The sequence below is a fragment of the Oryzias latipes genome, chromosome 15, assembly GCF_053564925.1.
Source record: "Oryzias latipes strain Hd-rR chromosome 15, Olatipes_Hd-rR_3.1".
Taxonomy (NCBI): domain Eukaryota; kingdom Metazoa; phylum Chordata; class Actinopteri; order Beloniformes; family Adrianichthyidae; genus Oryzias; species Oryzias latipes.
The window spans coordinates 31,421,839-31,435,980 of record NC_136251.1 but is presented as its reverse complement, the minus strand read 5'-3'; the positions used below and the strand labels follow the sequence as shown (position 1 = coordinate 31,435,980).

The following is a 14,142-nucleotide window of genomic DNA, read 5'->3' as shown; positions in this document are numbered from 1 at the left end:
AACAGGAAGCACTAATCCAAACACCAACGTGGACACATGCATGGAAAAACACGGACAGCATGGAGAGCACTGTTCACCATCTGGATGGAACTTGCACTTCAAATAGAAGAGTAAAATTAAAAAAAAAAAAGTTATAAAAAGTGAATTAAAATGCTAGTTATGTAGTTGTCAAAGTATGCAAGCCCAACCAGTGCTTCCATGGCAGCACCAGTTCCAACAGGGGGATGAAGAGGGGAAACCTGAGGGGTGTAACACTGGAGGACAGAGAAGATCCCCGAAACCTGGGACCACCACGAGACCACCAGCAGGACCAAAGGAGAACAATAAAGGACCCACGCTGGGGAGGGGGAGGGGGGTCAATGCTCAAAGGTTACCTGGGATGACCGTCAGCCACCCCGACTGGTGGGCCTCCCCAATATAATTGGAGACCTTACAGGTATACTCTCCAGCATCTTCCTCAGAGACGTTGGTGAGGGTGAGCACCTCCACGTCTGAGCTGTTAATGCCTGAACGCTGAAACCCATACACACAATTCAGGAACATCAGACAAACAAGCAGACAAATTCAGGTGGATCGTGTGATGACAGCTAGAGATCCGGGCCTACAGGACACAGCCAAAATCACCGCCGAGAGCCGGCTCGTACATGTGTGAGCACGCAAGTTCACATGATAGACCTTCGTCCATGAACTCAAAACAGAACGCAAACGATTGTGGAACGTACCTTTAGCACTCTGACGTAGGGGTGGCCATCAGGACCCAAGCGACTGCCGTTCTGGGTGATGTGCTTCAGCCACTGGATGTGAGGTTGAGCATCGCTGTAAACTTTGCACACAAAGCGGGCGTCTTCACCAACGTGCACAGTGGTGTTAGCGGGAAGACCAGCCTGGAGAATTGGACGGTGAGGAGACCGCTCTGCAGGGAGAAAACGACCATTTTCTTTTTACTTTTTTGAATATAAACACATTTTCAGAACATAAAGACAAGAGCTTCCAAACCAGGACACCCCAACATTTTTTAAACAAAGTATTACAGCATGTGAACAAGACAAAGGCTACACAGAGAATGATAAGACAAATTTAAAAAAAGCAAAAAATTACTTATTAAACAGGGAAGAATATTATAAAATTTATTAAATTATGTAATAAATCCAAAAACCTGAGGAAAAATATTTTTTACTTTGCATTTTTGTGTAAAAATGTAGGTTTGAAAAAGATTAACACGTTAATCCTAAACTGCAATTTCATAGTATGATGCTGTGGTTATATGTTGTCATATCGTATTTGATATATATCTATAGGAGGTGTTTGTGTTTGTATTTTATTGTAAATGTATTTGTGTTTTTTGAAGGACTACAGATGAAAACTTGCTTTAAATAACCTATTAATCATAATTATTTTAGCTTGGCAGCATGAACTGTCAGGAGTCACCCTGTGTTTTTGTATGTGATGTGTGTTTTCATGTCAGATGGAGGATGCAGAGACCCCTCCCTAAAGCGTGCAGCAGCAGCGGGGGCCGATCCACATGTGAGCCGCTGAAAAACCTTCATGGAATCGTTTGTACGAGTAAACATTTGACCTACGTATCCAAACAGAGCTAGACCTGTGGAACAATGCCCCCTTTCAAACACAAGAGCCTGCCAGCCCCCACCACCTACTGCCCCCAAACACTGCAGGGAAAATGGCATCTAATGGAGGGGCTTCAGTGACCTTCCAAAACAACGACACGGGTGCAGTTGTGGCGAGCAGAGGGCTGGTCGGAGGCGGATCCTGACGACTACAGCCGTTAGACGGATGGAACGCAGATGAAATGGAGGCTCCTGTCAGTCGCATTCTCCCATCTCTCTGAAGTATATCAGAACAGACCCCCACCAGCCCGCCTCCCCCTCCCTCCATCACATTCCTAGAGAGTTCCTTGTTTATTGTCTGTCTTTGTTTACTGCCCCTCTCCAGAGCTTCACAAACAGAACAAGGTTGAGACCTTAACTCTGACAACAGTCGGCGGCTTTCTGCTTTAGTTTCTTTGTGAAAGCCTCTGAAAGTTTCACTAAAACTACTTTGAAAGCAAAAAGAAGACAAATGTGCAAATCTGAGGATCTTAGAAAGAAACCCCGGCTCTAGTTCTGCACTTGAAAGGTTCAGGTCGTCACAGGAACAGCTCTGTAATTCAGAGTCTGGCTGGTGTTTCTCCTGGAAAGGAACATTCTCAGTGCTGTGATGGACAGGACATGTTTACATGTTTTAGGTACCTCACTGGGGGTCAAAGGCATTTTGCTCCAGACTCTTGACAATTGAAAAACTGGATTTAAGACTCAAAAAACCAATTGCTTGATTTTGGAGAGCATCCACCAATAACCAAAGTCTGATCGGTGTTCTGCTAGCAGGAGTCAAAACGCAAAACTTCACTGTTTTACACACTTTTTTATACACCACAGTGGGCTGAACTTCACTGTTCAGTAGCAGGAATCTCTGTCTGAGTCTCATTGCTGGAAGTTTGGATCAAGAGGATCTGGATCCACTTTAGGTCAGAGGATCAATCCAATCAGATCTTTTAAAGGGAATCAAAATCGAAAGGGAATCGACTCGGCAACCATAAATATAGAATCGAATTATTATTTTTACTTGATGGAGAAAGAAAACCCACAGAAAATCTACATGGCATTTTATTTACATATTCAATTCATTTGTGTGAGGAAGCTCTGTAATATTACTCATTTTTTCCGTTTTTCAATGTTTGTGTGGAAGTCCTTGTTTCTAGATATTCAATTTTTTAATTTTACATTTCTTTAGTAAACTGTATTATTCTTTTCTTCTTCCTGGAGATTTATTTCTATCTTTTCCATATTTTTAGGCTTCCCTCTTTATGCTGTGATTTGAAAAACTTTAAGAGTGAAGAGGAAAATGGATGCAACGATGAACTTTAGGATCTGTTTGCATGAATGTTAGGATGAAATTTGGTTTATCACCAAGAAGCTCCGACCAAAGCTCTGTGACGCCGGTCTCCAAACGTAGGAGTGACCAAACACAGTTCCTGCTGCGGTGTCCCGTGAAGCCTGAACTCCGAGTAACCTGGCGGTTTGGCAGACAGGCTCTGAGGTCAGCGAGGGGGGGGGGCATGATGGCACAGGATGGCACGCCTCTTTCAAAAGTGTTTCATTTCCAGGGCGCCACAAATCTAATTGAAAGACTCAAAGTTTGTCCCTTTTGCTGGTTTCTCTGCAGACGTCCAGACTCCAGTCTGAACCAGTGAAGTCAGGCTCTTCCTGAGAGTCGCTCCTGCAGGTTATTTAAACAGAGAGAGGAACCCCCCCCCCCCTCCCTCCCTCCCAATTCTCTGCCCACTGCACTGTAGTGGAGCAGAGAGGACAAAAAAGGTTAGCAGGGCAGAATGGAGGGGCCTTAGTGCTGCAGTAAATATGTGTCTGAGGCAGAGCTAACTGGGGGGGGGGGGGAGGGGGGGGCAATCCCATGGCGATTCCATACAAACGAGAAGCAGAAGAAAATAAAAGGTAGAGACAAAGTCAGAAGAGTGTTGTAAGAACTGGGACGGAGGCTGGACGGGAATCAGACCTTTGCAGCGTCATGTCTGCCGCCCTTATCTGAACGACCGCTGCAGAAAAGCTCCGATATGAACTGATAGCTTCACAAAATGGGCCAAGGGACGCCAAAAAAACCGAGCTGACAAACACGGCTCTGCTATCTTTATCCCACTCCACTTGTTGTTCCCGCTGTCTATTGATTCTGCAGAGCTGACAGAAAAACACCGTCTGATGCTCCAAAGGTGGGTTGGGGGGGCTGGGCCTGCATTCCCACTGATGAGGCCGTCCTGCTCAGAGAGGGGGCCGCAAACCACCATCTTTATACGATTAAGACCCTGAGCAAACCTGAAAGGTCCAAATCTCAGAAGCTCATTTGGAGGTGCCGGTAAACCCAGATGTGGTTCCAAAACGGTCACTTACGGAGCGGGAAGCTTAAAAAAGACTTTTGTCAGCGAGCCCACAATGAAAAGATGACAACTACATTCATTCATTTTTGTGGCAAATTATAATTTTTTTATTTATTTTTTTACAATTGACAAAATCAAACCTATATCAATAAAAGATTATTTATTAATGTCACTATATTCACTCATCCTTATTATTAAATGTCATTTCTCATATCTTAAATAGCATCTTTGTTGGTCAATTTTTAAGGCAGGTTTTAAAGTTTTCCACCTTCTTAAAGAGTTTTGTTAGAATTTTATTAGTGTGGAATAAAACATCTGGTTTGTGAACACACTAAATCTTTTTTTAATTCATTCTTTAAGAAAGTTCATACTGAATCAAGCTAGATGAATTAATCGATTAAATTGAAATGAGTTATGACCTTTAGATAACTTTTCTCCATTCAGGGAACTGAGTTTGAGTTCCTGAGTTCTGTTTAAGCTGAGGAAATAGCCAAATGGTTCCTAAACCAAATGTTTATCCCTTGTGCTATCCTATGGGGTCCAGATGACCCCCCCCCCCCCCCTTCCATTGACGTGTTCTCCCTACCATGACAAAGGTGGATAAAGGTGGAAAGATTTCATGTAATCCATGGACACCAGTGAAGATCACAAATCATTGAAGAAAAAAGGTTCAGAGCACTGTCTAGTGGGTCTAGATGACCCAACTCCCAATGTTATAGTACCTAGGATAGCACAAGGGTTAACACATGTCAGTCACATCCATTCAACTTCAGGTGAGCTCTGAGTCTGTACTGACCCACTACATCCAGGGTGTAGGTGTGGTTTATGGATCCCAACTCGTTCTCCACCACACAGGTGTAGTTGCCCTTGTCGGACGGCACCACGCTCTCCATGAGCAGAGTCCAGTGCTGGGAACGCACCTGGGTCAAAGACACAAGATCAGCAGACATGAAAGGCCTTGATCAGAAAAAAGTAGCAGATGGGATTTTGGGTGGAGTGTAAACGGTGAAGCTGGGAAACAATTTTGAAGTTGAAGACAGTCTTTTCCTGCAGGAATGACAGCATTGGGATGGTTTTTGTTCTTTTTCTGTTTCCAACTAGTTTGAGGTTTTTGAAATCATAAATTTCCTGCACGGTTCGTTAAGCAGAGATGTGGAATGTTTCCAACTCTGCCATTGTCTGTAGAAAAACACACCCCTGCACTCTAAGCTCTTTCAAGTATGCAGGTATTCAGTTTTTATTTGCAAAAGCAGGTTCACCTGTGTGTGGAATCCACAGGTGTGAGCTAACAATAGTTTCCTTCTGCAGGCCACAGGGACACTGTAGCCTTTGCTTGTGCAGCCTCACATTCCACACAATGGACAGGTAAGGCCACAGGGTTGGGCTCAGGTATGGCTTTTGTCCAGCATTTGTGTAGTAAGTAGTGAATCTGACAGGCCGACGACGTCATTCCTGTTCCTGTTGAGCCCAAAGCCACATCAGCAGCTACGTTTACCCAATCCTTTCCTGCATTGTCAGGTAGAGACGCACAGTTTTTCAGGAAACCTTCAGTTTTTTATTCCAAATTAGGCAGCTTAAAGAATGTTTGTTAGCCACTTTACAGACAAGAAAATCCCTTAGACCAGTCGCTCTGTGAGCAGTTCTTCCTGACTGGGTTACCCGAACATCCTGCTCTCATTTCAGTTCCGCCACCGCCTACTTTTTCTCTGTGCGTCTGTCGGTTGTTCCCCCCTGAAGCCCTGGGTTTGTGTTTCTAATAGATTGGGGTAAAGAGCAATTTCGGGTTACAGTCGGAAGCTCTGCAAAGTATCCCCGTGAGTGGAGGAACACGGATGAGCAATTCCAATTTCACACCAGAAACCCTGCCCTGGCTCCCTCCGTCCCTCCTCCTCCTCCCGTCTGTCTGGTGAAGGGTGGAGGAGGGTGAAAGAAGGGCTACAGAATGATAGGGGGCTGTTGCACCGAAGAGAAGGAGGAAGAGGAGGAGGAAGAGGCCAGGTCCTACCTTGTACCCTCCCATGCGGTCCTCTTGGCGGAAAGGCTTTTGGTTCTTCAGCCAGCGCAGACTGGGCCTCGGGTTGCCTCCTGCAGCACAGCGGAACTTGACCGTGTTGGCAGCAGGCACCGCGTGCAGACGCTTCTCCATCTTTGCCGGCGAGGTCCAGTATGGAGGCCCTGCAGCCAGAAGGGCGTATTCAGTCAGGAGAAGAGCTCAAGGTCTCAGACTGGCTACAGCAGGACAACAGGGGCCGCATTCCCAACACCACCAGAACCCCCCCATGCCCGGCGGTAACAGTGGCCCAGTGTGGAACAACATAACCTGGTGCTCCCACAGCTAAACAGAAACACACTCTCTTCCTGTGTGCTCCACACGGTGCAGCAAAGTGGTGGTGGTGGGGGGGGGGGGGGCAGCTCTAAAGGGAGAGGGTGGCTGGGCGTTGCCAGAAGGGTAACTAGACCATCACATTCAATTTCATCTTATTCCACTGAGCAGCTTTTTTCCCTCCACTTCCTCCAATTACCGTAGCCACCCTGTTAATCTGCGCGTCACTCTGCTAGATACCCATAACTTGGCCTCGGATGCTTATCCAAAATCATTATGAGCCGTCTGGGGAGAAGATGAATGTCACATTTCTGGAGTTAGCAAAGAAGGCGTTTGTTGGGTCACCCATCAGCAGCCATCGGCACCAGCGCCGGTGCGCAGGGAAGCTGCATTCCTGGAGTTGTGAGCTCTTTAGCTTTCCACTCTCCCTTTCTCCCGCACCTGGAAGCCTGATTGCCCAAGCAGATGGGGCTCGGAGGGGAAGACGGACTGGAAGTCAAACAACAACCCAAACGGTTCTCCACACCATCACTTCCTCTTTGTTCAGCAGGAGTGCCGAGGGAATACCCGCAGATAACAGCCCTGCTGGCTGAAGAGCTGCAGAATAACAGTAAATCAAAGGTTTAAAGTCTGCCAGGATACCCCCCCCCCTGCCTATTATTTTCATGGCTGTCAGATTCGCGTGCTATCAGACACTTCTCATCCTTTTCCCTGTACACAGAAACCGGACGTGTCCAACATACTTGGTCAGTAAATGTTGCTCTTCCTTCCTGATCGGATGCCTCCATTTTTCCACCTTTTTTTGTCTAAATTTCTGCTCATGTTCCTTCATCTCCGCCTCTCAGGGTGCAGGTTTCCCCTTCATCCACTCTCCTCCTCATCACTGAATCTTCAGGCAGAAGCAGACGGCTATGTTGTCCCAAGGACATTAAAGGTGAGGATTGTTTCCCATGCTCCCTCAGACCTCCCTCCACATGATGCCAAACTGCTCCAACTGCTGCAGAGAGCAGAGTCTGACAAAATCATCCGGATCCTGAGTCAGGACTGATTATCCTTAGCCGGCCCGGGTCAGTCCAGGTCGTACAACTCCAGCTCCAAGTCCATGTTCTGTTTTAATCCAAACATACCCAACTTTCTTAAATATCTTAATGAGCTCACTCTCATTAACATTTTTGAAACGTGTTAAAGTTTCTGTTGTCAAAAATATTTTTTCTGTGTTTATTTTTTTAGGAGTTAAAGTCTTGAAGTTTTGACGTTTTTACAAACCTAATACTGCTTTTCTTTTGGTTTAAAAAAAAGCAGGTAAAAGGTCAACCTTTTGGTGGGGATGCTACGTTTTTGGACAGTTATTTATCTTTTGGACAAAGTTAGTGTCTTATCTGCAGCAGACAACAGTCGGAGAACTAAGTTTGGAAAATCAGTGAAAAGCTCTTATCAGAGATTCAAGCCAACAGCTGCTCACAGAGGCTTTCAGATAAGAATAATTTTTTCAGGAATTCTAAACGAGCTCGACTTCAAAGGCGGCGCAGCAAACCAGAACATTGTGTATTTTTAGCCTGTTTTTTTCCTGCGTCTGACACTTCATCACACTGGATTTGCAGAAACGGTTCGTGTTGAAGCACGACGTTAAAAAGCAAGAAGCTGCTGAGGAGAAAACGTAGCTGCTGAGAAAAAGATCCGTGTTACGTAACAAAATACATCGGCAGAGATCAGACAGTAGAGATTTAAGATGCTTTGGAATTGTTTAAAAAAAGGCTGGGTTTGTTCTCAATGGGATCAGTTTAGTTTTTAACAACAAGCAGAAAAAATCCAAGTTAAACCATAATTGTAAAAATGTTATGATAATTACAAAACACAAGACAGAAAAAAGTGTTCTGACCCGAGCTGTGGCAGAGCCTGGTTCTGACAGAAAACTCCGTCCCTCCTTTTTCCTCTATCGTTGCTGGACTGTAAACTCACAACCTGGGATTTAACTTAAAAAATTAATGATATTTTCTGAATTTTTGTCACCAATTACCGGTAATTTTTTTTCTGGGTTTGTGTATTTTATTCAGTCTCAGGAGACATTTTTGTTGTCAGGTGTTTTAAAGAAACTAAATGAAACTGAAACTAAATGAATTCTCTCATTTAAATAATGCAGACCTGATTGGCTACCCAGGCCTTCGTGGTTGTGGGGGTTTTGTGTCTTTGGACTTTAGTTTTCTTGGGTTTTGTGTTTGGAAGTCAATTTGGGTTCAAGTTTAGGGCTTTGCTCTTCCTCCTGGGTCGTGACAGCAGGTTAGGTGACTCCGTTGGTCTTAGCTAATCCTGCTTTACTCCTAAGGCCATGAATCTTTGTTACTCAAAGCCAAATCCTTTTAACTCTCCTGGAACTCAAGATTTTATATTTCATTCTGACATGAAAAACATCAGTTTACGTTTAGTAATTAGTTTAATTTGAGTTTCCTCGTCAGCACTTGTCTTCTGGATTTGGATTCTGATTCGTGTCCCTTCTGGGACATGACATTCATTTTAGGAGCAGAACGCAACAACTTCAGGCCCTGAAATAACTGAAAAAGCCACCCGATGAAGCTACTTTAAGGGAAAGCACGAACACACTTTGATTTAGTGACTCCATCTGGCTTCCTCCACCCGCTGCCCTACACAGCCCCCCAAACCCAGAGGAGGCTCCTCCACGTCTCCACCGACATCAGACACAAACACGGTGTGGCAGTTTTCTGCAGAGTCATTTCTAAACGCAGCGTTCTGCAGTGAGCCTCGCTGGGGAACCGAGGAAAAAGTCAACTCAAACATGAAGCAGCTTTCTCCTTCCCTCCCACGCCTACATGCACCCTCCTCCTCCTCCTCCTCCTCCTCCTCGTTCCAGTCCTCGGCTTGAATCCAATCCCCAACGCCGAGCTCAGAGAAGAGCTGGAGCTCATCCAGCATTCCCCCTGCAATCCCCCCTCCTTCACATCTCCCCCTCCCTTTTAATAATAATCTTTGCTTTTTAATTTTCAGAAACACACTAGAAGAAACTGCAACCGTCCTGCCAGAACAGCTTTCCCTTTGTCTTCATTCAGCCTATTACCAGCAGAACGGCTGGACTTTTCCCCCCTCCCTCACTTTTTTCCCTTTTGCCGAGATCCTCCCTCTCAAATTTTTAATGGATTTCAGGCAATTGCAGTGAGCCTGGATGTGGGGTGGGAGAGCTGGTGGTGTTTGGAGAATTTTAACAAGATGTGGAAGCCTGCAATGCAACTCTGTCCGTGCAGGGAGAGCATGCATGCACGCATGCATGCATGCGTGCATGCGGCTGCAGAAACCTCGCTTCAGTGAAACTTCAGGGAAAACGTTCCCTTTCACGTGCACGCTCACGTGCGCACACACCAGGTCCAGGTGGGTCACTGGGCGAGTGTCTTTCACAGTGGACCCAGCTGACTGGCTGAGAGGCTCCGACTATCCAGGAGATGCTAGCACATGGAATTTCAGGAATTCCTAAATTCCCTGAAGCATCTAAAATGGAAGAGACACACTTTCACAGCTCCCTGGATATGTTTGGACAGGAATATGGACGAGGTGATATGTGAAGGAGCGGCGGGTTTGGCTAACAACTAGCATCTCCAGATTATGACCAAGACAAAACACTTTCAGTTCAAAGAAATATTTTACTTTGAGATCAAGCTTTTTGGCAGCTGAGCTAATCATTCAAGCTGTAAGTAACCACTATGAATTCATACAAACCCTGAAGTTAGTTTTTATTTTATTTTACTTAAAGTGCATAAAAGTGAGCTAAGAAGAGGTCTACAGTAAATTGATATATTTGCTAAATATGGTATGAAAGTTTCAAACAAACTGCATCTTTTCCTGCAGAGGAATGAGTCAAAGATCTATTTATGAACATGGAATTGTTTTAGTGTGTGGCTCAATAATCTGCTTTCTTACAGGGCCTCAGTCTGGTGACGCTCGGTCACACCCGCCCTCTTCTCCCCATACTCACTTGACTGAACTCCATCCAAGCCAGTGTCCTCTGACCGCTCTGTGTCGTCCTCATCATCCCCCGAGGAGATGGCATCTGCACAGAGTAACTACAGTTACAGTCGCCCATCTTCACGTATCTCCACCTCCCAACTCTCAAAGTTGGATAACCGTATTTTCTGGAGTATAAGTCGCATTTTCTTCCAAAGATTTGCCAGGGGTGCGACTTACACTCGAGAGCGACTTATTTGTAATATTTAAACATAAAGAGGCTCATATAGTTGTTATTTTCCCCCTAAGAACCTATAGAGGGCGCTGTAGGTGCGTGTGTCTGTGTTTGCTGCTAGTAACAGCGCAGAAGAAGCGCCGCCCAAGAGAAAAAAAGGGCCGTGTCCGAATTCCCACCCTAACCCTGAACTACTAAAAAACTAGATTTTTTTAGACACGGATTTTAAAAGCAATTCGGACACCATGCTCACTACTTTTTTTTTTTAACGGCGGATATGACGTCATCGATTTCACAAAGTTACAATCGAATTAATATGAGCGTTTTGTGACGATTATTTATGAGTCCAATGTCTTCTGAAAATAAAATCGTTGATGGTTTAATAAAAAATTACATTTAAATACATTTTTTTGACAAAAATTGCATTGTGGTCTATATTTGGCAATCTAGTGAACATCGATGCACACTGGTTTTTCGCAGAGACTTCTGGGAAATTTCTGGGGGAACTGGATTTGGGAATTCTAGATTCGGACAGCGAAAGGAATTTGGACACACCCACGGAATCTGATCGTTTTTCTCCTGAATGTTATGATGGGACATTATTATTATTGCTTTTATTTTTTCTCCTTGGATTTTTGCGGGACAGCAAGTCATCAAACTGGGTCACAGAGAGACGGAAGAAATTCCAGCAATTCCAGCGTCTTTAAGATGCAGCTCCTGCATTACAAAAGGCAACGATCACGGTAAGAAAAGAGACTGCCGGAGATGATCGATGCTTTTGTAGAGCTCTTCCAAATAAATAAACATAATCTCTCAACATCATCCGTATCTTCTTTGCATTATAAACGTGATATGCAGCCAAAGCCTCCATGCGGGCTAAAAACGTCAGACAGTAGCGTCTCCACACGCTAAGAGCTTCTAGTTTCTGAACACATTTTTGGATAAGCAGTGAACATTAAATTTGATACGCGTCAAAAGAGGCCGCAGACGTGGATTTGACGCACGGATCGTGTTCGGCGAGTTTGTTCATAAATGCTTAACTTTTCTCTTAAAATTGTGACTTTTTGAGGTTTTTTCTTCTTTACTATGTATTTTTTGCTCCAGCACCTTATTCCCCACAGCGACTTATACTCCAGAAAAAAACGGTAATTCAAAATCAAATTTAGACGTTAAAGAAAGACATTTATTGATAAACTTGTCTGCCGCTGCTTTCATACATTTTTACTCCTTCAGAAAGTAACTGAGGCATCTCACCCTAACCAGATCAGCTCCATGGCCATTCCCTGAACTCAAAAGTCAGACACAAACGTCCGAGTCCTCTACCTCCTGACCTGTCCTGCCGGCTCGGACTCACCTGTGACATTGACTATGAAGAAGACCGTGTCTTTGCCTACGCTGGTGCAGGCGTACAGGCCTGAATCCTTGGGCGTGGCATCACGGATCTGCAGCACGTCCTGCTCTATCACTGTGTGGTTGTTGGTGCCCAGAGAGCTGCCATCTTTGGTCCATGTGATAGTCCCCGTCGCGGGCAGAGGGCAGCTCAGCCTCAGCGCCTCCCCCGGGTGCACTGAGCACACCGTGGGCTTAGAAATTTGGTATTTGTTCGATGCCTCTGCAGAGCAAACGGGGGGAGGAGAGGGAGTGAAGGAAAGGGGCGGATGGGGGGAAAGTAGGGTGAAATAAAGTAGGAAGAGGGTGCACAAGGTGAAGAAAAAAAAAGAGGAAGAAAGAAGCCAGAGAGTAAGAAACAAAACACCACAAAACCCCACTGGATGCACTGAAATCAACTTTTGCAGGAGGAGCGTAACAGAGAAGAGGCCCGAGTTTTAAACCGTCACACCATGATGTCGATGCCCCAAACCCCCAGTCAGTGTGGAAATGAACCCCGGCTGTGGTATAGGTGTGCAGCGCCGTTGGCGGGCGGATTTAGGGCATGCAGTTAAGGCTGTAGCAGCACGCGTGGAGGGTAAAATTATCGGTGCTTCTCATGGCGCTGGGACTCCTCTGATGACCCCCCCACACACACTTTAATGCAGATGCCAAGCAGCCGGTGTGAGTGAGGCGGGGCTGAGCAGAAAGACTGCCGTAGCTTTAAAAAAAAAAAAGTTTTAAAAAAATGAGCATTTTCAGATCCAGCATGTCTGCCTGTCAGGGAGGAAAGCAGCCAGAAAGATCCGGAATGGAAGCAGTTGTCAGGCAGGGGGGGGGGGCATGGGAATGGTTGGGGGTGGGGGCAGTTTGCTCTCTGTTTTTGGGATATTTTTCTGGCTTTAATGTGCGTCTATACTGAGGAACCGGTTAAACCCTTCACCGCCCTTCCTTCTCTTTTACAACATGGCCATGGAGGATCTGCAGCTCTGAACACGACAGCCGAGCCGAAAACCTCAGAAGCGGCTCCAACGTGCATAAAAGCTACATTTGAAGGAGGAAAACGCAGTCTGCGTGTGAGTGCACGACTGACCGACATGTTAAATCAGCAACGCCTGAAATCTCTTTTGTGTAACTCATGCTTCGGTTCTGTTTAAAGGCTGGAGTTTGTCCACATTTACACACAAGGCACTTGTGCAGTCCTGTTACTGTGCAATGGACTCAGACGGCAAACTCCTCACTTCTTCTACACCTCAATGTTTTTTGCACGCCTGTGGGCCTGTTTTTTAGAGCTAAAAAGGGGCAAAAGAAAAAAAAACAGGAATCAAAGTAGCTGCAATGGAAAAGCACAAATAAGAAGCCAGTGATGAAGTTTATGTGAGGAGTGACAGATGTAATTATAGAGGAGCTCCCAGCGTCCCTCTGTGCACCTTTTAAACAGCCCACTCCCCCCTGAGATGTCCTCCCTGTGCTGACAGCATAGTGGTACACCCCCCATGAACAGACAGTCCAGCTTCAAAAGGAATGGAAAGTCACAGGTGAGAAAACCTGAGCGCCTTCCCGCAGGCCGAGCTGACAGCGTTCCCATTTTTCTTCTGTTTTTCTTATTTCCAACAGGAAACTGTGAAGCCCCGCCCCACGATGTGTGTGGTCTGTGCTGAATGATGGGAACTGTGTCAGTGTTTCATCAGACTTGGTGGCTTTGTTTTTGTTTGTTCGTTTGTTTGTTTGTTTGTTTCTTTGTTTGTTTGAAATCACTGCTGGACATTTGTCAGGAATATTTTTGTAATTTAAGGTTTTAAACATGCAGATGAGCTGAAATGGATGAGCCAGCATGTCGGAGGAACGGAGTCCCACTCTGATCCCAGTGGTCTTTTCATTATGATGATGCCGTTTTTATATAAACGTGTCGTTTTCTAGGACATAGTTTCTGCAGAGCGGCAGGACTTCATTAGAAATTCACCTCCGAGTTGTGGGCGGGGCTGTTGGCACACAGCAAACCCCACCCGCCTGCTGTTGCTGAGAGCTCTCTGTTTACACTCTCTCCTACTAGCTTACAGCCCCTCACACCCCTAACCAAACATTAGTGGTGCAACAGAGACGGCGTGCAACATTGGAGCTATCCAGCCGTCCAGTTTAGACCCAGATTCCAGCTCAGACCAGGAAAACAAAGTCGTTTGTGGATCTATTTGTCTCCAGGTGGATGATCAGAAAGGGGCGGAGCAGGGAGATAGTGGCCCCGCCCAGTGTATTTTCTACGTCACAAATAGAATCTTTTCCCAACGGCATTTTTTCATCTGCTCCTGATTCACAACAATTTGAATA

The 14,142-nt window shown here is 45.5% G+C and overlaps 1 protein-coding gene across 13 annotated transcripts in view; it reads right to left on the bottom strand.

Annotated features, from left to right (window-relative positions):
• Window positions 1-14,142, bottom strand: part of fgfr2 (fibroblast growth factor receptor 2) — a 35,044-nt gene that overhangs the window by 14,353 nt on the left and 6,549 nt on the right. For 5 of the 13 annotated variants that reach the window (XM_011484752.4, XM_078931620.1, XM_011484751.4 and 2 more), the window contains exons 3-7: window positions 11,804-12,061; window positions 10,246-10,320; window positions 5,949-6,118; window positions 4,740-4,863; window positions 723-913 (exon numbers count right to left, since the gene is read on the bottom strand). In XM_011484752.4, the coding sequence (XP_011483054.1) occupies window positions 723-913; window positions 4,740-4,863; window positions 5,949-6,118; window positions 10,246-10,320; window positions 11,804-12,061 (818 nt within the window). Of the gene's footprint in view, window positions 1-374; window positions 514-722; window positions 914-4,739; window positions 4,864-5,948; window positions 6,119-10,245; window positions 10,321-11,803; window positions 12,062-14,142 lie in introns of all 13 variants that reach the window. The other 8 variants (XM_078931622.1, XM_078931624.1, XM_078931623.1 and 5 more) reach the window with 3 other exon arrangements.